General features: G+C 52.7%; 2 protein-coding genes across 9 annotated transcripts in view; one reads left to right on the top strand and one right to left on the bottom strand.

The window, feature by feature from the left end:
- Positions 1–9,029, top strand: part of Asxl1 (ASXL transcriptional regulator 1) — a 72,430-nt gene extending 63,401 nt beyond the window's left edge. For 4 of the 5 annotated variants that reach the window (XM_015481723.2, XM_015481731.2, XM_048811117.1 and 1 more), the window contains 5 exons: positions 563–726; positions 818–914; positions 2,190–2,295; positions 3,013–3,646; positions 4,198–9,029. In XM_015481723.2, the coding sequence (XP_015337209.1) occupies positions 563–726; positions 818–914; positions 2,190–2,295; positions 3,013–3,646; positions 4,198–7,092 (3,896 nt within the window). In that variant the 3' untranslated portion in view covers positions 7,093–9,029. Of the gene's footprint in view, positions 1–6; positions 396–562; positions 727–817; positions 915–2,189; positions 2,296–3,012; positions 3,647–4,197 lie in introns of those variants that run through there. The other variant, XM_015481735.1, reaches the window with a different exon arrangement.
- A 3,590-nt stretch (positions 9,030–12,619) lies between these two features.
- The window catches only part of Nol4l (nucleolar protein 4 like), a 69,683-nt gene continuing 58,833 nt past the window's right edge, over positions 12,620–23,469 (bottom strand). For 3 of the 4 annotated variants that reach the window (XM_048811119.1, XM_048811120.1, XM_048811121.1), the window contains 5 exons: positions 22,693–22,878; positions 22,427–22,618; positions 22,061–22,183; positions 21,510–21,711; positions 12,620–17,133 (listed from right to left, as the gene is read on the bottom strand). In XM_048811119.1, the coding sequence (XP_048667076.1) occupies positions 16,913–17,133; positions 21,510–21,711; positions 22,061–22,183; positions 22,427–22,618; positions 22,693–22,878 (924 nt within the window). In that variant the 3' untranslated portion in view covers positions 12,620–16,912. The remainder of the gene's footprint in view (positions 17,134–21,509; positions 21,712–22,060; positions 22,184–22,426; positions 22,619–22,692; positions 22,879–23,469) is intronic. The other variant, XR_007350479.1, reaches the window with a different exon arrangement.

The raw sequence follows: 23,469 nt of genomic DNA, 5'->3' as shown, positions 1-23,469 counted from the left end.
GCCCCCCCCCCCCCAAATAAGTAGCATTTACTTAGGCTTTGAGAGTTAACTGACATTTATTTCAGTTGGCATTGAACAACCAACCCTTGGTACATAATTGCCTGGATATTATACCTCATTCACAGGAAGCTTCTGCAGGTTTTTCTGTAGTACACTAACTAGATTTGCTTTTAGACAACTTCCATCCTTTCTCCAGTTGGGCTCTGTGGAGCCTGTTCTGCAGCCCGGAGGGATGCTCAGAGCCTGCCCCCGCCTGGTTTTCCGTGGGAAGAGTGTCCTCTTCAGGCTGTGACACAGCACGGTACAGAGTGTTGTCTGAGGGGAGTCAAGCCCCAGTGTTCTCTTAGGGTCGATGGCAACGACAGTAACCTGGGAAGAGCAGTTGTAACATACAGGTTAGGATGGACTGGATGATTGAGCAGATTGTGTACAGAACAAAGTTCTGGGTAGCTTGGGTGCTGCCACCAAAGTTTTTTCATGAGTTGCCGTTTGCTTTATTTGCTTTTTTGGCTTTCAGAAGCTGAAAATCTGTATTTGCTTCTTCTTGCATCAAAAATCACAGGTCAAATGAAGCGCAACAGAGGGGAAGAGATAGATTTTGAGACGCCTGGGTCCATTCTTGTCAACACCAACCTCCGTGCCCTGATAAACTCTCGGACCTTCCACGCCCTGCCATCACACTTCCAGCAGCAGCTCCTCTTCCTCCTGCCCGAAGTGGACAGACAGGTGCAAATGTGCAGCCTCCTCTTGACCTGTGTAGGGGGTTGGGAATCCTGTTCTCTTTCAAGTTTCCTCATTTATTATTTTCTCCTCCTAGGTGGGGACAGATGGCCTGTTGCGCCTCAGCAGCAGCGCTCTCAATAATGAGTTTTTCACTCACGCGGCTCAGAGCTGGCGGGATCGCCTGGCTGATGGTAAGTCAGTCGGCTTCGTCTCAGGGTTGGAGGTGTGCCTGCCGTGTGTGGTGGTGCATGTCTCCTGATATGTAAGCCCCAGAACTCATTTCTACCAGTCTCTTTTTTTTCCTTGAGATGTTCAGTTGAAGGCAGACTTTTCTCTAGTGTTAATATGTGTAATGGATATTAATGTGCCACGCTGCTCTGAAAAAGCAACGGGATATTTGGCTCAACTGTCTTGTGTATATATATATATATCCATCTGTATCTTCTTTTCATCATTTAAATGTTCTGCATGCCTGTTCCTTCCAGTAATCGTGGCATTATCTAGATGGATAGAATAAAGTGCACCCTGATGAGGCACATCATGCTCCTTTTTCAGGGACAGTAGTTACTCGTAGTAAATGGTAGATTCCGCACAAAATTAAAGACAAGCTATCTGGGGAATGTGTTGGGGACCCTAAGCCACCCCTAGGTTTAATGACTGCTGGCAGGACTGTATATATGGTTATATTCAGGGTTATGGTTTATTTACACAAAAAGCATACAAAGCAGAATTAGCAAAGGGAAGAAGGCACATGGGGTGAAGTGCAGGGGAAGCAAGGTGCAAGGTCTGAGGTCCTCTCTGTGGAGTTAGGCAGAATTCAATGAGAGGTTGTGCCAACACTTGTGAAGTATTTACCAGGGAAGCTCATTAAATCTTTGGTGTCCAGGATTTTTATTTGGGGCTGATTGTGAAGGAAGCCACTGCTGGCCACATACCTAGATTCTTGAAAGGAAAGAGGGGTGTTCAGCATAAACCATATTGTTGGCATCAACAGTTTAGGCACAGTGAATGGTTCACTGGGTGATGGGAACTCTTGAAACCCAAGCTCTCACCTGCCAGCCAAGGACCATCATTGTCAGAAACCCTTTCTAAGGATAAGCAGGCAGTCTGCTATATTAATTTTGTATAAGAACATAATATGAGAGAGCCACTGGAGGAGACAGGAGCATGTCTTTTTGGGGAGAGAGGATACTGGGGATTGAACCTCGGGGTGTTCAACCCTGAGCTACACCCCCAGCCCTATGTATATATTTATTTATTTATGGGCAGGATCTCACTAAGTTGCTGAGGCTGGCCTTGAACTTGTGATCTTCGTGCCTCAGCCTCCCAACCTGCTGGGATTACAGGTGTGCACCACCACACCTGGCTACATGTCCTTTTTAAAACTCCTGATTTTAAAGAAGTTTTAGTCGTAAGCCAGACATCAATATTCTGAATGTACTCATTAGAAAAATCTTTCTCTCTAGGTGAATTTACTCATGAGATGCAAGTCAGAATACGACAGGAAATGGAGAAGGAAAAGAAGGTGGAACAATGGAAAGAAAAGTTCTTTGAAGACTATTACGGACAGAAGTAAGGCCCTTGGTGATAGGATTGCTGACTAATCTGGGTGTTTGGGAGGGTAGAGGCATTTGGTCTCAAAGTACAGCCAGCCCTTTGAATCCATTGGTTCTCCTTTTACATTCAACCAACCATAGCTCGAAAATATCTGGGAAAAACGGTTACATCTGTATAGACATTTTTCCTTGTCATTATTCCTTAAAGAAGACATTATTTACACAGCCGTTATTGTCGCAGTAGGGGTGTAAGTGATCTGGAGATGATTTAAAGTGCACAGGAGGAGGGTGAGGGGAAGCTCAGTGGTGGAGCACCTATCTAGCACGTGTCCAGCATACACGGGCTCTGGGTTCGATTTCCAGCACCCCCCCACCCCCACACACACAATAAAGCATGTGGGAAGATGTGTGTGGGTTTTGGGCAAATACTATGCCATTTTATACACAGGACTTGAACTTCATCTGTGGACTTTGATGTCCACGAGGTCCTGAAATCATGAATATTAAGGAACAGCTGTAGTACATAACATCTGTCCTGGACAAGAATTTGGAGATTGCAGTGACTCGAGTCATTTAGCTTAATGCCATTCACAGTGAAGCAGAATGTGTGTTTTTCTGTGGTTAGCGTTATATATGTAGATTTAGTTAGTTTACGTATCTAAGTGCCTGTTGTGCAGAGAAAAGACACGTGTCCTCTCTGGCCTATAACTGATGGTGTGAGTTTGTTTTGCAGATTGGGTTTGACCAAAGAAGAGTCATTACAGCAGAATGTGGACCAGGAGGAGGCCAACATCAAGAGTGGTTTGCGTGTCCCAAGAGAATCAGTGCGGCCACAGCGTGGTCCAGCCACCCGACAGCGGGATGGGCATTTTAAGAAACGCTCTCGACCAGATCTCCGAACCCGAGCCAGAAGGAATCTGTACAAAAAACAGGAGCAGGAACAAGCAGATGTTGCTAAGGATGCAAACTCTGTGGCACCTGACGTCCCTCTCTCCAAGAACAGGGAGGCTAAGACCGACTCAGCAGGGGTGAGCAGTCCCCTGCTGCCAGGCATGTCCTCTGCAGCACCTGGCCCAGAGGGTCCTGAGTGTCCAGGCGAACCTGTGGCTTCCCGAATCCAGACTGAGCCAGACAACTTGGTACATGCCTCTGCATCTCCAGATAGAATTCCCAGCTTGTCTCAGGACACTGCGGATCAGGAGCCCAAGGATCAGAAGAGGAAGTCCTTTGAGCAGGCAGCCTCTGCGTCCTTTCCCGAAAAGAAGCCCCGGCTTGAAGATCGTCAGTCCTTTCGTAACACAATTGAAAGTGTTCACACCGAAAAGCCACAGCCCACTAAAGAGGAGCCCAAAGTCCCGCCCATCCGGGTAGGAGACTGTTTGATTCCTGGTGGCCGTAGTGCCTGGTTTCCTTGGAGGGTCATGAGGTTGTGGAGCCCCCTTTGAAGGGACAGAGGCCCTGGGCCCTGGCCTGAATTATGTGGGAACTCAGAGCCTTCTACAGGAGAGCTTTTCTTGAGACTGACATGAGGGTGGGGGTGGGATGGGGGGAGGCAGTTCTTTCCTTCCTCACTTTTCTATTTACCCTGTTGAAGAATCAAAATCCTTTGGGGTTTTTCATCTTGTATTAGATAGCATTAGGCTCTTTGCTGCAGCGGCTCATAAAATCTCACCAGAAATTCAATTTGGAGGTGTGGCATAGCCTTTCAGCAGAATCTTGGAATGAAGGGGTGCGATGGGCAGGCAGTTTACAATAATCATTTTCTTTCTTAGGACAGTGATTTAGTTCTCTAGGTCAGTACCTCTGAGCTACTAGTCTCCCAGTATTGCTCCTAGTATTGGAGCCCCAGGACAGAGAAGACTGGTAGTTCTAGATTAGATCAGCCAGTTAAAACTCTTTCCCTTTGCTTTTCTTTCAGATTCAACTTTCACGTATCAAACCACCCTGGGTGGTTAAAGGTCAGCCCACTTACCAGATATGTCCCCGGATCGTCCCCATCACAGAGTCTTCCTACCGGGGCTGGACTGGTGCCAGGACCCTCGCAGACATTAAAGCCCGTGCTCTGCAGGCCCGAGGGGCAAGAGGCCACCACTGCCATCGAGAGGCGGCCACCACTGCCATCGGAGGTGGGGGTGGCCCAGGTGGAGGTGGCGGCGGGGCCACCGATGAGGGAGGTGGCAGAAGCAGCAGCAGTGGTGATGGTAGTGAGGCCTGTGGCCACCTTGAGCCCAGGGGAGCCCCGAGCACCCCTGGAGAGTGTACGTCAGATCTACAGCGAACACAACTATTGCCGCCTTGTCCTCTGAATGGGGAGCATACCCAGGCAGGAGCTGCCATGTCCAGAGCCAGGAGAGAAGACCTGACTTCTCTCAGAAAGGAAGAAAGCTGCCCACTGCAGAGGGTGCCAGGTGTACTCACACGGGGGCTAGAAGATACTTCTCAGCCCTCAGTTGCTCCCACTGGGGATCAGCCATGCCAGGCTTTGCCCCTACTGTCCTCTCAAACCCCAGTGGCTGGAAAGTTGGCAGAGCAGCCTACCTTGCAGCTAGATGGTAGAACTGAGTGTGAATCTGGCACTACTTCCAGGGAAAGGGGGAGTGAGGAGCAAGGATCCAGTGTTCCTCCAGTGAACAGTCCTGTACAGTCTCCATTAGGAGCTGTTATATTGGAAGAAGGAGCTGGCCCGGCTCTTGACAGTAATCCTACTCTGAAGGATCCGGAAAATGTGACCCCCAGTTCCACACCTGAATCGCCACTGGCTGGCCACCTGCAGGATAGACCATTTGATGATGAATTAAGACTTGGTGACTCAGGCCCACCTGTGAGGGAAAGTGATGGTAGACAGAAAGCCCTGAAAACTGAGGCGCTCATGTCTGACAGTGCTGCTGCTTGGACATCCATCCTGTTAAACGATGAGGTGGTGAAACATTCTGAGCCAGGATCCAGAGAAAGTGTTCCACCTGTGGAGCCTCAGGTCAGAGAAGACTGGGAGAGCGCTGCTACCCTTGTTGCCACATCTCCTGGGGGATTGGCAGCCGAAAAGGATGTGGCACCCCCTGACAGCCTTGCTTCACTCTGCACAGTGCTACCTCACGGCATGGGTGGCTCTGGCAGCGATGGCAAACATGTGGACATTGAGAAGCTGCAAATCAATGGAGACTCTGAAGCACTGAGTCCTCACAGCGAATCCACAGATACAGCCTCTGACTTTGAAGGCCACCTCACTGAGGATAACAGTGAGGCTGACATTAGCGAAGCCACAATGACAAAGGGGTCCTTGGTGGACAAGGATGAAAAACATGACTGGAAGCAATCCACTTTCCTATCCAAGGTGAACAGTGACCTGACTCTGGTTACAAGGACAGAGGGGATGGTTTCTCCTCAGAGCTGGGTGTCTCGAGTGTGTGCGGTTCCCCAGAAGATCCCAAACTCCTTGCTGCTGTCCAGTACTGAATACCAGCCAAGACCCGTGTGCCTGGCCAGGCCTGGGTCCTCAGTGGAGGCCACCAACCCACTTGTGTTGCAGTTGCTGCAGGGTAACTTGTCCCTAGAGAAGGTTCTTCCTCCAGCCCACAGTAACAGCAAGCCAGAATCCTCACAACTGCCACTTCTAAAAGAGCAGAGTCGTGGTGGCCCCCTGGGCACGGGACCTTTGCATGGTCCTGGAGAAAACACTTGTGTGGTTGACAGAAGCAGCCCTGCTTTAAAAGGGTTGAAGGAGCTGCCCCTGCCTGAGAGCCATGAAGCAAGCACTGGTCTTGGAAAGGCAGAGGTTGCTCAGGCTTCCGGAGCACCTCAGATTTCCAAGATGGTCCCAAGTTTAGACTCCCTAAGTCCAGTGACAAAGCTGATGATCTCCTCTGGGAAACTGGAAGAAATGGATTCCAAAGAGCAATTTTCTTCCTTTAGTTTTGAAGATCAGAAGGCAGTCCGGGAGTGTAGTGATTCACATGCTGCTCCTGGCAAGAGTCCAGGAGAGCTCCCTACCTCGAGAGCGCCTTGCTTCTCATCTCCAAACGTGATCTCCTGCGGGCCAGAGCAGACAGGTAGGGCCCCGGGTGGTCAGAACAATGCTGGAGGCCAAGGGAAGAAGCTCTTTGGCCCTAGAAATGTGGCTGCAACCCTTCAGTGCCCCAGGCCTGTGGACCCCACGCCATTACCTGCTGAGATCCCTCCAGTTTTTCCCAGTAGGAAATTGGGGCCAAGCAAAAACTCTGTGTCTGATGGGGTGCAAACTGCAAGGGAAGACTGGGGTCCAAAGCCACCCCTTGCCGCTGTTGGCAGCAGCAAGAATGAAAAGACTTTATTGGGGGGTTCTCTCAGTGCAAATTCAGAGAACAGAAAAGCTGCTGGGCATAGTCCTCTGGAATTGGTGGGTCACTTGCAAGGGATGCCCTTTGTCATGGACCTACCCTTCTGGAAACTCCCCCAAGAGCCAGGGAAAGGGCTGGCTCAGCCCCTGGAGCCTTCTTCCATCCCCTCCCAACTCAACATCAAGCAGGCTTTTTACGGGAAGCTTTCTAAATTCCAGCTGAGTTCCACCAGCTTTAATTACTCCTCCAGCTCCCCAGCCTTTCCCAGGGGCCTGGCTGGAAGCGTGGTGCAGCTGAGCCACAAAGCAAACTTTGGTGCAAGCCACAGTGCGTCACTCTCCCTGCAGATGTTCACCGACAGCAGCACGGTGGAAAGCATCTCGCTCCAGTGTGCCTGCAGCCTGAAAGCCATGATCATGTGCCAAGGCTGTGGTGCATTCTGTCACGACGACTGTATTGGACCCTCAAAGCTCTGTGTATTGTGCCTTGTGGTGAGATAATAAATTATGGCCATTGGAAAAATTGTATATTTAGTGTGTGTATTTTGATAATAATTGATCTTAAATCTGTATACAGAATATCATTGATATAATAGACTCTGTCTGTCTAGGCAAGAGCACTCTTGCCTCCCCCTAAGATTTATAGTGCTAAAACCCTCTGTCACTTGTCAACCCTTCTGGTCTTACTAGAGGGGGCTTTCTTGGGGGGCAACCTGTGGGGCTGCCTAAGGCTGGCAAGCCTGAGCCCTCACAGACAGAGCCTGGTGTGGCAGGGGACCCTGCCCGATGCCCAGAGGGACTTGAAATAAGAAGATTGTGAACTGAGCAGGAATGCTAAGTCTCCCACTGCCCCCTCCCTGCCATCTTTCCTTCTGCTACTTTGGGGAGTTGATGGTCTGGGAAGAAGCCTCATAGGGTTGAAGTAACTCCCATTGCCCCCCAGGGCGATCAAGCACCTGCTGACCTCAGGTTACAGTTCGGTCATAGATGCCAGTTGACGGAGCCAGCTGACCCTTGGTTCTGTTGTTGCAGCCAGTTCAGAACTTCCCTGTCTCTGTATGATCCACGAACCCACCGGATTTTTTGAAAGCTTGCACAGCCCTGCTTAGACAGTGGGATTGGGGGGTAGGGTGTCTCCTATGAAAATGCCATCTGTCGACCCTGTGAGTCAGCTCTGAGGATGACTACAAGTGGCTGCTCTGCTTGCCACCTGCCCTGTCACCTTGGACTCTGGGAATGGGCATTTCCACACACCTGTGTATGTGAAAGTCATTTTACATTTCTAAGCAGTGTGTGTTTCTTATTTTTATATTTTAACTCTTTATTCTTGGATGTATAAAGTGAACCTTTGGCTTCTGTAAGTATGCTCTATGCACCTCTGATGTTTTACCCTGTATTTATATGTTATACACAGTACTGGCCAACTCTGTAAATGGATGTATTGTACAGAGAACACGACGTCTCTTTCCTATTTTACATCTTCAGCATCATTGCATTAAAGCAGTGTCATTTGCTTCTCCACCTCGATTGTTAAAGCCACTAAGGGCTGTGCTACCTGGCATGAGGGGGAAGTGACTGACTTGTGATTTGTCGGGTTGGCCCGGTGACTTGTTATTTGTCACTGGGGTTCTCCACAGCCTGCAGAGCCAGGGCCAGCCTGCTTGCACACCACTGAGCAGACGCATCAGCTCCCCACATCTCTTCTCCTCCGGCCCTTGATGGCTATCTGCTGCCATAAGTGACAAATCACTATCACCAGTGTTAAGTGCTTCTGGATTCATGGGTGAGTTCCCTGGGCAGCCCCCAGGAGGCCTTGTGGATCTGGCTCCAGGGTCACCACCTGTCACAGCAATACCTGGGACCACCGGGCTCCTTTTGACTTAACTTTTTGACAGCAGGTTTGGGAAGAAACAAAGCCATGCCTACTGCCGGCCTCTCCCGACACGTCTCCAGCGAGGAGATACTACTGCGTTAGTCTTCCCTCATCCTGTTCCACCTTTTTCTTGTATCTTGACTTGCTGCGGAGTTCAGAGTCTGCCTCTCTAGTGGGTGTGTCTCCCTGTGCGAGTGCTTCTGTGTGAAATATAAAATTGGTGTGTCTTGGGCGAGGCTCATCTCACCTAAAAGGGTTTTATCCTCCCCTCCTCCCCATTTAATCTGAGGTGGCATTTTTGTCATCTGAAGCATGAGTGAGAAGTTGGCAATGATGTGATTTAAATACAGTATTGGTCAAGTCCAAGTTGTCATCTCAAGAAATTGTTTACCAAAGACCGGGAGCAGGGGCCCAAGTGTGTCTAGCTGTCTTTTTCCTTCTTGGACCTTTGGGGCCACTCAAGGGTACAGTTTAATACTGATCTGGTCCACGGGGCTGCCCAGAGAAAAGCACTGCTCTTGTATGTCTCTTGTGGTATTGGAAAAATAAACCTATACAACCTGCATTTGTGGTCTCAGTCATCTTCTGCTCTGCCTGCTGGTGCCGGAAGGTCAGGCTCATGTGCCGCCCCTTGGTGAGGTTAGTCTGACTTGCCCACTTCACTGGTCTTGGGACTCTGTGACCAGATGAACTTTTCCAAACCCATGGACTGAAGTCAGAAACCTTGTGAGAGTGAAGAGTGCTTTCTCCTGGGGGCGAAAGCCATAAATGGTGACTGACCTGCAGTTGCTCATCCTGACTGCCTCTGCAATGGAGGTTGCCAAGTTAATCTGAGTGGTTGGTGGTCTGCAGGCAGGTGACCAGTTCTGACCTTTCTGTGACATGAGGTAGGTGCCAGGTGGGCTGCAGCTGAGTGAGCCTGAGTGGATGTGGGTCAGGGTTGGCCTCTCAGTTAAGGTCCCCAGACTTCTCTAGAGGACTCCAAAGTGCCTGTTTTTGAGCTTATCAGAAACAGGCTTGGCCTGTAAATAAGCAAAAGTGAAAAAAACAAAGGTGGAAGTAAAGCTTAAGGATAACTCCAGTTACCTTTTTTTTTTTTCCCCCTGTGAATTGGAGAAAATAAATTTTACACAAAGTGGAACACCTCCAAGGTTAGTTCTAGTTGTTTTGCAGTGCTGGTAAATTAGTGACCAGTGACTGCCCAGTGCCTATTTGTGTGCAGGAGCTTAGAATGCATTATATGTCCAGGTGGGGTTGGCATGTTGCCAAATTGCGTCTTGTCTGGGAAGCAAAATGGTGTGGTGGGTTGTTACAGGCTGTACTATGTGTTGGCTCTGTGGGCTTGGGCACAGTACCTCTGCAGTCATGCTGTCTGAACAGGGAGACTAACTTCATCCTTAATCAGGTTGTTGGTGCTTGTCACCTAGTCAATACTCAGTGACTGTTCACATGCCAAGCCAAGATGTTCATAGCGCTGGGAAGTCGGAACGGCTGCTGCCACCTGTTTCATCTTTGCCCCAGAGGAGCTGTTGGGATGTATGGGAGAGAGTGTGGGCTGTGAAGTTGATACCTGGCTACAGTAAGTGGAATGTGCTGAGATTAAAGACTTGAGTATTATTTAAAGGTAGAAAGGACAAGGAAACCATATGATTTGGAATGTCTTTCTGGCCTGGCACGATACCATCAATTTGATATCCCATTTGCCCTTGAGAAAGTAAAAGCTGGCTTTTTGTAGAGGGGCATGTACTGAACAGCTGCTTGTCTGGTGGGGCCTCACTGGACCAAACCATTGGCCTGCCAGAGGAGGAGTAGGCCCTCAAGACTGTGTGCTTTTTGAAGCCATGAAGAGGGAAGGGTTTGTGACCTTGAGGATTACTACTTGAAACTCAAATTGGACAGTAGCCTCTGCTTCCTCTTGCTTCTGTGTATCATTCATTTCAAAAGCCTGGAATGTGCATCTCTACCCGAGACAGATGACCGCATCTGACTGAGCTCAGTGCCCTTGCTGTGCATGCTGCTGCTTCTGATGGGGGAGCCTTCCTTGCATGGGCTCTCAGTGGAGATGGTGCATGGTCTCAGGCCAAGGGGCCTCCTTGTGTAACAGCCCTTGAGTGACATACCTAATACCACCTGGTTTTATGCTAAAGATCTATAGAGGGAGATAGGACTCGATCAGGACTCTGCTTTCAGGTTTCCTGTTAATGTTTTATTTACTTTTGGTACTGGGGATTCAACCCAGGGACACTTCACCACTGAGTTACCTCCCCAATCCCAGTCCCCCCCTTTAAAAAATTTTTTAATATTTTTTTGTTTTGGGACAAGATTTTGCTAAGTTGTTGCAAGTTAGAACTGGGTGATCCTCCTGCCTCAGCCTCATGAGTCGTTGGGATTATAAGCATATGCTACCATACTGGGCTCTTGTTCCATTTTAAATGTCTCTGGATGTGACTAAGGGGTAGAGTGCTTGCCTAGCATGCACCAGGCCCTGGGTTCTATCCCCAGCACCGCGAAATAGAAAAGAAAAAGTCAGCATATATATATATTCTCCTCTTCCCCTCATGGAGTACAGGGAGGTAACTGTTTTGGTGGGTGACTGGTAGTTCACTGCTCTCAAGAAGGGGACACTTCCCATTGGAGCTCCATGTAATGAAGCCAGATTGGGACAAGCCAGCACTCTTCTGTCCTCAAGTGATTTCTTCCAGCCATCCCAATGCTTCCAGGACCAGCACCATTTCTGTGGGGTAAGTGTTGTGGGCTGGCCAGGAGGCCAGTGGTGTGTGTGAAGCCACTCTGTTCTGGACTAGATGTGGGCTTTAACAGTCCCTTAGTCTCAGCTCTGATAGTTTCAGCAGGACAAGGAAATTTCTTGACATCACTGAGGATTTGCTGTCCCTTGATACCCCATAGGAAGGGTGAGGTGTCAGGCCCATCTCCTGACTGTGGAGGATCAGCCCAGGTGCACACTCTCAGTGCCACCTTCAAACTACTGACCCTTCTTTGATGTCCAATGTATTTGGATATTGCACAGAATTTCTATTTTAAAAAAAAGAATTTTCATGCCATTATTTAAAAATAGAGGTTTTAATAACTGGCAATATAGGTGTGTACATCAAAAATTTTTTAAATCCATGATAAACTGATTATTCCCAGCAACATTCTTGCAATTTTTCCTTAAAGCTTAAGCTAAATGACACATGTACAATGAAAACAAAGTCTGTGCACAAATAAATTTTGGGAAAAGTGGTCTTTTTGTTTCCTTCAAGGTGGGATTCAGAGAGTGGAATGTCAAGTACAGAGGGTTCAGAGCCAGGATGTTTGCTCAGTTTTCCAAATTAGCACCTAGGAATTGCTATAAGACTTTGGTGTCAGTGGGTTGGCCACGCACCAGGGGGGCAGGGGAAAAGGTCTGTTTTGTAGTCTGGCAGCTGCAGTTAAGGTCTTGCTTGGTTGCTGACTGAACTTAGTCACTATGTAGCACCCAGTGCCTCTACGCTGCTCCATCTCTAAGTGGGATAAGGTGACTGTGACATTTAAATAACAGTGAGTAGAAGGCTTGCCACCTGTGCTGAACAGCTGCTTGTCTGGTGGGGCCTCACTGGACCAAACCATTGGCCTGCCGGAGGAGGAGTAGGCCCTCAAGACTGTGTACACCTGAGAAGCACCCCAGGAAAACTTCCTTTTAACAGGCAAGGTGCCAAAAGGAGAGACTACAGGTTTATTCAAAATTTAGGGCTGAGCAGGGTGGTGCACACCTGTAATCCTAGAAAGCTAAGGAGGCTGAGGCAGGAGGCTTGGGAGTCCAAAGCCAGTCTCTGCAATGGCGAAGCACTTAGCAACTCAAGTGAGACCCTGTCTCTGAATAAAATACAGAATGGGGCTGGGGGTGTGGCTCAGTGGTCGAGCCAAAAAAAAAAAAAACAAAAAAAACAAAACTTGGAAGGATTGTGTGTGGTGCTAGGGATCCTGGGGATGGAGTGCTTCACTACTGAGCCACGTCCCAAGCTCCAAAGCTTCCTGAGGAACTGAATGTGTGTGTGCCAGATTATTGGTTAGAAAATGCTAAATCTTCCTGTTTTATTTTCAAACTGGGTCCTGAAGAACAAGAGAGCTGGTTGGCCATGCTGCCATCAGTAGGACACAGTGGAAGCTCAGCACTCGGTTTGTTCAGTGTTTATTAAGTAGATTCAGTCTTATATATGATATACAGATTCCAAAGGAAAAGGATTCCACATACTTATGAAATCAGTGCATTTAGCAGTAATACCATGGAGATAACAGCTCGATTAACAGCTCATTGGTCTTCTGTTAAGTGAGGGAGAGAGGGAGTCGGCCTGTGCTAGTCATTCCACAAACAAAACAGAATTTAGTCGCATCACGCAGAAGACACATTCTAAGAATTAAAATATTTAGCCACATTTACTGGAAAAACTCACTGTACAGAACACAAATACTTTTTTATAGAGAGCATTGAGGAGGAAGTCCTCACCTGCTTAGAAGAGCCACGTTAAGTTGCATAGGTGCATATCTGTAAAAATATAATTTAGAGGTGAAGCCATTGATTTAACAAAGAGTCACCTTTAAAAGTTGGTGCCATCTGCTGCTTGCCATAAGTGCCATATGCTTAACTGCCTTGGAGCCCTGGCCCCTCCCCAGGTGTGGTGGCTCACTACCAAGCTGCCTCCAGAGCAGCCCTGGAGAAAGGCTTGTACCCTCTGCACTGAGAGCCGGAGTCTCAGATGCGGAACTCACACGCTTCCAAAGCAGGTCTAAATTATGCTAGAGGCTTGATGACCTCACGAGTTGAGCCTAAATCCTGCTTGGCTTGATCCCGAAGGCCACGCGAGTCATCTTGACCTTCCCATGGCCGGGCCGCCTGGAGAACTATGTTCATCCCAGAATGAGCGGACCTGCGTTCGCCTGTCATCTGTGGGGAGATCCACCACCACCAGTAGGAGGGCTTGCTCCTGACCCCTGCTCCTAAGTGGGCACACGATAGAGGCACATGGGCCATCTACCAGGTGGAGTGTTTTCCAGCAAATCTGTGGTGTAGGTTTTTTTTTTTTTTTTTTTAATTTTAGGTAGAAATGGGTAAAAAGTGAGAGGTTTTTGTTTTGTGGCTTTGCTAAGCAGATGAGCTTAGTGAGGTGCATCTTCCTCCTCAAGGGCGAGTCTTGCAGGACACACAGGGACTGGGGCGTCTGTACATGTAAACAGTACACTTTCACTGAGTCCAAAATTAGGAGCAAAAATACAAAGGTTCACATTGGTCTTAGGTAGATACAGGCGAAAAGGATTGAGCTGTTGAGCTCAGAAACAACGAAAACAAAGTTTCTAAAGCACCACTAAATTATATAAAAATCAGACCACGGACGGATTGAAACTGGTATTCTGGTGAAATACTTTACTAATCTTGTAAAAAGTCTTACAAAAAATTACAAATTAAAAGTATCAACCCTCTGAGTTCAAAGCAGCATTTTGAAAATGAACTGGTAGTTAATCCTATAACCACCCCTGGAGTCATGCGTGGCCCTTGAGAATAGGGAGGGACGGATGGGTTCCACCTGTTTGAAATGCTCTGAGACCCTCCTAGCCCTGCCCGTACCTCTCCCCCAACACTGACTTGGGAATAAACTGTCATTGGTATGAGTGGTGACAGAAAAATAATTTCAGATGGGGTCATACCACCACTGGTCTGTGAGATGACCCACTGGTCAGACCAAGTGCCCGCTTCTCCAATTCTGCTTCTCATGGAGTCGGCCCTGCAGACTCTGGGATTGTGTATCCTACTCTTGCATTTCCTTTTAAACTCAGATCCTCAGTGACTACTTGGTGCTCTGAGTCCCTCCAGAAGGGATGCCCTCGGGCAGAAGGCAGTCTCTCAGGGAGGATGGAGAGCAGCAAGCTGAGTCCTGGGCTGGCCCTGTGGCACCCTCCAAGTCAGGAGTGAAGGGAAGGCTTGAAGCTGCATCTTTTAAAACCAAAGTAGAACAGAACAAGTTCCCTGACTGTGAAGGAGTTAGTGGAACCCTGTTCACACAGTGACCTGCTCCTGGGTCAGCCATCTCTGGGACTTCAGGTATAGCTTCTATGGGGTCAGTGTGGCAGAATCCATGGTCCTGAGGTCCCAATGGACCGGCACTGGCATTCGTTCCCTTTTACTTTAAAACACTTGGACCAGGCCCACACCGCAGCACTGAGGTTTGCTGAGGCAGCCCGTGGCGACACCTTGCGCTCAGGGTACTGGAAGTTCAAGCGCAGCTTATGCTGATCTTTTAGATGGTGTTCTGCTGGGGTGGAGGGAGGAACCCCTTTGCAGTCTTTCTCCTGTCTGCCAAGAAATGCAACCTGTTTGTGCCTAGCTTGGTTCTGCCTCTGGGAGGAGAAATGACACATTAAGCAACAGGAATTCTAGGGCGGCGATTGTCTCTGCCAGGTTTTAACATTAAGATTTTCACAAATTGCCTGGGGTAACATTTTGCAAAAGGTCTACTGATTACTTTGTATTATTGTTCACACACAAAAATAAATATGTACACAAATTCATATGTCAGGGAGTCGTACTGAGCAGGCAGGGGACTGGGCACGTGGATGGCCAGGTGTGGGAGAGGCCTGGGCACTGGAGCTTGTGCTGTGCTGAGGAAGGGGGTCTCAGGTGTCCTGGCCCCGACCAGAGACCTAGGGATTGGTCACTTGGAAGGCAGAGGTGGTGTGGCTGGGTGGGCATCATAGAGGCCACTTGGGAGGCCACCCTGACCGCAGGTGGAGGTGTGCCTGGGACGCAGCACCTTGCCTTGCAGTTTCTGGATCTAAGCAGGGTGGGTGTCTGCGCCACCCTGCACCTGCCTGCTGTCCTGAGGGGTGGTCTGACATGGTGCTGGGGCAGCGGCCAGGGCTGCAACAGGCAGTTGGCTGCAGAAAAGCTGGTTTGGGAAGGGGTACCTGCTCTGGGATCAAGTGGCTCTCTCTGGCATCCTAGGGTCCACTTGGCCCTGGCTCCCCTGGGGTCTCTTTGCTCTAAGGGAAGAAAGGCAACAGGGCTTTTGCCAGCTCTGGGCAGGGGCAGGCAGCAGAGAGCTGCAGTCATGGCTACGGAGCGTTGTGTGGAGGGCCTCTGGGCCTGCTGAGGTCCGGGAGTCCCTGGTTTAGCAGCACTGGTCTGTATTGCACTGAGCAGGAGGAAGTGCCTATCAGGGAGGAGGGAAACCAGGCCAGCTTTTTCTTTTTGCCCTTTTCACACTCCAGGGACTCTGGGTTCCATCCAGGACTGGGCCTTCCCCAAGGACCAGTCCTAGGAGAACCCAAGTGGCTTCTCCACTTCCACTGACTGCAACCAGGGGGTGAGGGGGTGGGAGCTGCAGTCCACACCGGAACTCACAGCTGCCTGACAGCTTTTCTCAGCAGTTAGGAAGGCCCCTGGCCTGTGCGACAAGGTGAAGGCCACTGCCCTGCTGACCGGACTGCTCTCTCCAGCACTCTGTCCTGTCAGGCAGCTGCGAGGGCCAGAGGACTGCAAGCTGCTGGCTGTGAAGGACAGGACCCTCTGTGGGCTCTGGCTCCTGGACACCCAGCCTGACTTACCTCCTAGGCAGACACATTGTGTGGGGGAGTTGGGGAGACAGCCGTTCAGAACAGGCTCGGGGCACGTCCTGGAAAAAGCCCACGCTGGAGTGTGAGGTAGAGTACAGGTGGCCGTGTGACGGGGCTCTGTAGAGTGGGTGGGGTGCCTTTTTGTTTTGCTTTGCAGTGGGTGTGGGCGAGGTCCTCCAGCTTGGCGGTACCTGGCTGTGTCCCTGGGATCTGCAACAGGACAGCCTGGTCGAGGGGTGGTGGCCTTCCCTAGGGTGCACTGGGCACTCAGAGGGACAACCAGCCTGGCCCCCGTCCACCCCTGCTGGCCCCCGGCCCGCATCAGTGTAGTGCTATGGAATGTTAGGTAAGGGATACGTCCTTCTGATCAGACAGACACAGACTGGCAAATCTGTACAAACACAAAAGAATCCATTTTCAGAAAAATAAATTACTAAGGGGAGAGGGAAAAGGGTCCACTTTGCTTTTTTCTCAATAAATATGCAATTCTGCTCACCTAAGACTTGAAAGGTAATTATCTGGGGGTGGGATTCTAACATCAGGGTCCACGAAGGTGATTCTAAACAGAGCTGCAGCCCCAGCGCCTTGTCAGGGGGCCCCAACCCTTCCAGAGCTGCCCCGTGGGCCTCTCCAAGCAGGTCAGAGCACCCGTGTGGTGAGATCCAAAAAAAAAAAAAAAAGAAAAAAGAAAAAAGTGTCCTTGTGCCCAAAGTCTCAGGTGCTTGGAGTGTGGCTAGAAACAGCTCTTTTGGATCCCACCTCTTTCGGAAAACAAAATGTACCAACTGGTGAGGCAGGAAGCCGGGTCTGGGCTGGGACAGCCTCCTTCCCCAGGGTAGTGCACTCCATGTGCCAGTGGGGTCAGTTCTGCTGTAAAATGAGGTTTTCCAGTTCATCTGCAGAGCGCAGCAGGAAGGCCGCAGACTCTCGGTAGCCAGCAATGAGCTGCCGCACAGCGCTGATCTCCGTGGGGCTGAGCTGGGCGGTGGGCATGGTCCTGCTGGTGCTGTTACTGGAGGGGGTGGGCGTGGGGGTGGTGGAGGTGGTGGAGGCCCCACCTTTCATGCTGAGGTCTGTGGGCCCTGTGGAGAGGAAAAGAAGGTAAGGCGGGAACAGACCCCCATACGGCATCTGGGATGGGCACGTCCTGGGTGCTGGCTGTGAGCTGGGCACTGAGTCTAAGGGACCTTGCCTGTCTCCCTGATGGTTGTACCTCTTGCTGGGAATAGGACTTGCACTTGAAAAGGGATGTCAGTGCAATCTGGCAAAGAAGAGGGTCTTTGGTACAAAGGAGAGTGAGAGGTTTGTCCAAGATCACGTTGCAAATACACGTGCAGAGGGGTCTGCACTGGGGGCAGAGTGGCATGTGCCAAGTGCACAGGCTTTGGCATTAGGCAGAGCAGGACTCCAACCCCAGCTCCCTGGCAATGACCATGCCCTGTGCTGCCTCCCAACAGACACATCCCTGCTTCCATCCCCAGGTGCAAAGGAAAAGGAACATTCCACCAACCTGAAGCCTCAGGTGGTGAGCTGTGCTTGGGAACAGGAATAGTGGTGCTGGTGTGGGACTGGATTTGTGTGCCTTTCCTCCCACACAGGTAGGCTGGGAGGGGAGACATGCAGGGCACTTAGCACACTGACAGTGACCAGGGTGTGTGGAAAGCCCAGGAGTCGCCATGAGGGGGACCAGAGAATAATACCAGGATGTGCTCAGATAGGGTGGGCTCTGATTGGGATAAAGCCAAAAAAAAAAAAAAGGCCCATATCCCAGCTTGGTCAGGTGGAACACACCCCCAGGAGGGGCTGTGGTGCATGTGAGTGGAGGAAGGGGCTGGGTGCCACGAGCCTCTTCCTGCTGAGCCTCAGCACCTCAACTCCCCCTCGCTGAGGCCTGTAGTTGCAGTACTGTGGGTTGAACTCCGCCTCATGTATGCCAGGCAGGCATTACTCTACTGATCTACATCCCCCACACTCCTTTAAGCTTTATTTTTCTCAGATAGGGTCTTGCTAAGCAGCCCAGCCTAGCCTCAAACTTGCAATCCTCCTGCCTCAGCCTCCTGAGTAGCTGGTATTCCTGGCCTGCATGGCTGTGCCTAGCTGAGGAGTTCTTTTGTGCCTGTGTGAGGAGGAAGGTTAGTCCTTCTGGGACAAGAGAGGGTGTCCGGTGGGTGTGAGAGGATCCAAATAGTCAGGCAGGGCAGGGCCCAGAGAGGTTTCCTGGGGAAATGGTCTGCGGTCTGCCCTCTGCTGGTGGATGGTGGCAGCAGAGAAACCCCCAGGTCTTCTGAAACATGATGGGTGTTTGGGGAGAGGGGAACCACCAGGCCCTGTCTGGTCTTGGCCTTTCCGTGGAGTGGGCTGCTGGATCTGAAATTGAGCTGCAGGATTCAAGTCCCTCTCTGCTACTTCACTGGCAATTTCTCAACTTACTCTAAGTCTCAGATCCCCCGTGTGCAAAACCAGGAGGCTCTTGAAAGAGGAGCTGTGGTGAGGCTTGTGCAAGGCTCAGCACAGGCTGGAGGGGTGGAGGGGTTTCGCAGCCTGCAGAAGCCTGACTGCCGCGTCCAGCCCATGGGGACAGGCTTCCACCAGGCCTGGGGCTTTCTGCACAGGTTCTGGCAGAAGCAGAAGCGCTGCCGCTGGAAAAGCCCCCGCAAGGTGTTCAGCAGGAAGGGAGTCAGAGGGGGAGCCGTGGGGAGGTGGGAGCTGGCTTGGCCCCTGCCCTCCCCTCCTGGCCCTTCCCCAAGCCCCCGATCCAGGCTATCCTATGGGCGTGTGAGACTGTTCTGGGCTTTCAGCTCCCGCCCTGCCGCCCTGGGGCTGACGGCCAGCTCCCTCGTGCTGCAGTGCAGTGGCAGTGCTCATGCCCTAACGAAGACACAACTAAAAGTAATCTTTGGGATAAATCATGGAAATTTCACTGCCACTGAACAGAAGCTGGTGTGGTCCCCAAATGGAGAAGGAAGTTGGGGGTCTATGGTTGTCACATTCTAGCCACAGAACATGAACAACAAGAAGATCCAAGGAACTGGTTTGCTAAAGAATGTCCTTGGAATTGAGAGCTCAGGGGACAGTCAAGACCATTAAAATCAAACCCAGGAGTTAGGAGCAGGCTGTGTGCAGCAGCCAGGCGCAGGGGACAGACCCCAGGCTGGCGGCCTCTGACAGCTCCTGGCTGTTGTTGCAGGGCAGGACGCGGAGGGGGGGAGGAGGCCACCCCTTCCTGTGCTTTCCAGAGCTGCTTCTGTACGGCTCTGATTCCTTCTAAGCAATGCTCAGAGGTGGCCAGCGCCACCTGCCACAGCTGACATGAGCAGTGGCCCTGGGGTTCTTCTTTCCTCCCTCTGTCCCCAGATCCTGTCCCATCACCACTCAAGGCTGTGCGCAAAGCTTTCCTTCTTTCTCTCCTTGGCTGTAGCTAAAGCCTGGAAAGAAGGTCTCCGTTTCCTGCAGCCAGTGTGACCTGGAGACAGCCCCACCAGGCTCTGGTCACGGTGGGTGATCAGGTTGCCAGTAGCTGCCGTGGGCTGGTGGGGAGGCAGGGTGAACTGCCCAGCGCCATAGGCAGACCGCAGGCCGGGCTCCACCTAAGCTCATCACCATCTCTGGGTGCCGACATAGTGAGCAGATTTAGGAGCCGAGGCACCAGTGTGGCCGTTCCCAAGGGGCCATCCTGCTGGGCAGGCGCTGAGGACTGCTGCCAGGGAAGTGGTGGGGCTGGTGGCTCTGCACCCACAGGCTGCCTGTCGTCTCCTCCAACTGCTGGACTGGAATCCAGACAGTGTTCTCCAAATGAGTGGTCACAGGACAGGGGCTGGCCCTGTGACCTTGCCACCCGTCTCGAAGGAGCCACAGTATTCAGAGATGGGAGACCAAGGCTCTGGGATGCTCAGGGGCCAAGCCTCTAAAGCCTGCCTCCAAGAACAGACTGGGCTGCTGTCTGGGCCTCTCTGGCAGGTGTGGATGTGGTGGGAGGGCAGCAGGCCCCATACCCATGAGGGAGCCCAGCAGCTGCAGCCCTGCGGCAGGCTATGCTGGCTGTGCCAGTGGACACCTGCCACCATCATGCACTATCAGTGAGGGACCAGGCCGTTCCTCTCTGTCTGGCTGGGCCCCAGAGTCCCATATAAGTGGAAAGGGGTTCCACCCTCCCAATTCTGGGCCCCATTCAGACACTCCACCAAGGGGGCCACTCGGCAGGATGCTTTCCCTGGGTGGATGCTCCAGTCCTTCCTGAGCTGGCCTGTCTGGCCTGGCCTCAGGGATTAGGGCCAGGCGGCCTTCTTATTTTAGGCTAAGAGGCATTAGGGAGGGATGAGAGGTTAAGCCCAGGCAGGAATCTTCCAGGGACCCACATGTACTTCCCCACTTGGGGGCGCGGTGAGTGTGGGGAGCCAGGCTGCTGCAGGCTTCGGATGAGGGTGGTGTCGGGGCAGCCTGGTCTTCTCTTGTGGCTAGGGACTCTCCCTTGCTGCTCAGAGACAATGGAGGTCTCAGAGTCAAGGACAGGACTTCAAGAATGCACAAGCACCTTCAGCCCAGACCTGGCTCCAGGGCGCCCCCTACAGGCGGCCCCTCTCTCCTCTCTCTGACCTCTGACAGCCTCCAGGAACACTGCCTCTCCCTCCAAATCTCCCCGCAGGGACAGACAGTGACCAAGACCCAGCACAATGCACAGCCTTTCCAAGCTAAAATCCCACCCTGGGTGCCCATCTGCCCCGCCAGAGCACAACCGGATGCCTGGCCCAAGAGGCCCTGTGCCACCTTCCCCTGCCTCCCTCCAGTGTAGATGGTTCCTGCTCTGTCCCCGCATCAAGGTCTGTGCACGGGCCGTTCCTCCCTATCCACCTGTCACCCACAGCAGAGCTACCTGGACTGTACCTGAGGCACCAGCCGAGGGGCATGGAGCTGAAGGAACCAACAGCTAACCATCGCCCCGCATGACTTAAGTGTGTGCCCAGAGTTCCCGGAGCCAGGCTGAGGCCCAGCACCTGGTGAACAAAGCTGTCACTTCACAGGTAAGGCCAGGAGCCAACGCCTGAAGAGGCTTGCCTTCCTGAGCTGCCTGGTGGCCCAGGCCCAGGCCAGCACAATATGACCTACTCACCGGGCCTCGGTCATTGTGTACTAAGTAGGGATGCGGAGGATCCAAGGTGGGTAACAGCAGGGCCTCGGCCGGAGCCTGTGCCCATGGGGGCCCTATACAGGAGCCAGGGGGAGGTGACGGCAGTGCCGGAGGGAGACTTGGGCAATGCTATGGAGGTGAGAGGGAGAGGGAGGTTCTCCATTTTGCCCAGCTGAGGGTTTCCTGGCTGTCCAATCCAGGGACTAGTTCAGCTGATGGCACGGTCGTCAGCTCCTCACTGGCCTCTGCTTCCCCTGCCCTGGGCCTCCCTGAGGCTGCTGGGCAGATGGGCTGGGAGCTGGTCAGGGAGCCAGAGCCCAGGGCCCCACTCACCGTTACTGTGATTTCCTGTCTGGAGGGAAGCCGGGGGCTGCAGGTTGCTGCTCAAGGCCCCATAGCCACGGTAGCTGTAGTTGAGGCTGCCGTTGACATACACAGGGTCCTGGGAGTAGGAGGAGGCTGGCAGTGAGTAGGTGGAGTGGGTGATGGCTGCGGAGTCCCGGGAGTGCTGCTTGTCCAGGGCTATGGGCTCGTCCTGCAGAGGCAAGAGGGTGGTGCTGGGGAGCCAGGGTGCAGCAGACCCCGGCCAAGGTCCCTGGGCACAGGATCCACAACGGCTGAAGCCCCAGGTTTAACCTGTTCCTGCTCCCTGGGGGTCACCTCCCCCAGCCACCTCCCTGACTCTGCGGATGGTCACTGCCAAGGCCACGACCCTTTCCAGGTCCTCTGGTCTTGGGATGAAGTCTGACTCCCTGTCACAAGTTCTGCAGGGCCTCTGTGACTCCCCCACCACTTCTGGGCACAGTCCCCTCTGTCCCTTGGCCCACCGTAGGGTAACTGGTGGCCCCCCGTGGGTGCAGCCCGGGAACTGGTGGAGCAGGCACCTGCGAGGACTGGTAGATCTCCAGGCGCATCCTCTTGGCGGCTTTCCTGGTCTCGCTCTCGCAGGCGGCGGCGAGGATGTTCTCTGCCATGGCGGAGGTCAGGTGGGGCGGCGTGGGTCTGGTCTGCAGGTAGAAGGGGCAGCAAGCTGGATGGTGCGGGCAGAGGCCTGGCCCAGGGTGGGGCAGGAACTGGGGGTCCAGGACCAGGGAGCCTTTCCAGGCTTTAGGTTCCCCATTTAAAACAGGAGTCAAGGGACCTGCTTCCAGGGCTGCTGGTGGGTTCTGAGCCAGGCGCCCGGCCGTGGGACGCTCAGGACCCCGGGCTGGGGCTGCAGAGCCAGAGTGGCGCCGTTGGGGAGAGCTCACCATCTCCATGCCGTTCTTCTTCATGCGCCGGCAGGACTTGAGGTACGTGCGGATGCGCTTGCGGGCCCGCTCCTGGAACTCGGGGAACTGCCGGCTGCAGGACTCGATGATGGCCTGGATCTTCTCCTTGGGCTGCTTGGAGATAGGCACCATGCGGTCCAGGTTCTCGTCCACAAAGAGGCGCACAAACATCTGTGGGGGACACAGGCTCTCAGGGCGGCTGTCCCTGCGCGCATCCCCCAACGCTGGCCCTGCCCAATGCTCACGTTGAAGGCCTTGAGGCGCTCGGGGTCCATGCCCTCAGAGTCATTCATCTTGTCATTGTCCTCGTGGTCGTCATGGTCATCATCGTCGTCATCTGCCGTGGGGGCCCGGCCCACAGTCAGGTCTTCAGGGCAGCCACTGACCTCAGTCTTGATGGAGTCGTAGCTCCCAGAGCTGTAAGGTGGGGACTGGCCGGAGGCAGGAGGCAAAGGGTCAGTCAGCCTGTCGCTGCTAGCATGGTCCCCTATAGGCCACAGGGACCTGGGGACCCACTCTTCAAGGCCCTGAGCAAATCTCCCCTCTCCAGCTCCCTTCATCTGTGACATGGGTGCAGCACTCCTGCCCAACACCCTTCCTGACCTTTCCCCCTGGAGGCAAGGGGGGGCAGTGGTTTCCTGCACACGGTGCCCACACCAGGCCCTGCCACACTGCCTGAGGGACACAGAGGACTCCCAGCCCACCCTTCCGTGTGCCAGGATCTGTTTTGGCTTCTGGGATTCCTTTCTGATCCCCAAGGGGCTGCTATCCTGAGTTGACAACCAAGCTGTCACCAGAGCAGGAGGAGGGACAGATGGGCTGGGAGGGGAAACAGCCCCGGCGAAGGGCCGACAGGCAGAGTTGGTTTCTGGAGTGCTCAGGGCTCTGTCTGCCCACAAGGAGACACTGGGGCCCCAGTGAGGATGTGTGCGCAGAAGCAGGAGAGGGAGTCAGACCCAGCCCACCCGCCCCCCCAACTCGTGCGGCCGACGCAGGCCTCCATGTGCCCCTCCGTCCACAGC

Source organism: Marmota marmota, unplaced genomic scaffold, assembly GCF_001458135.2.
Source record: "Marmota marmota marmota unplaced genomic scaffold, marMar, whole genome shotgun sequence".
Lineage (NCBI taxonomy): Eukaryota > Metazoa > Chordata > Mammalia > Rodentia > Sciuridae > Marmota > Marmota marmota.
This window is presented reverse-complemented; position numbering and strand designations above follow the sequence as displayed.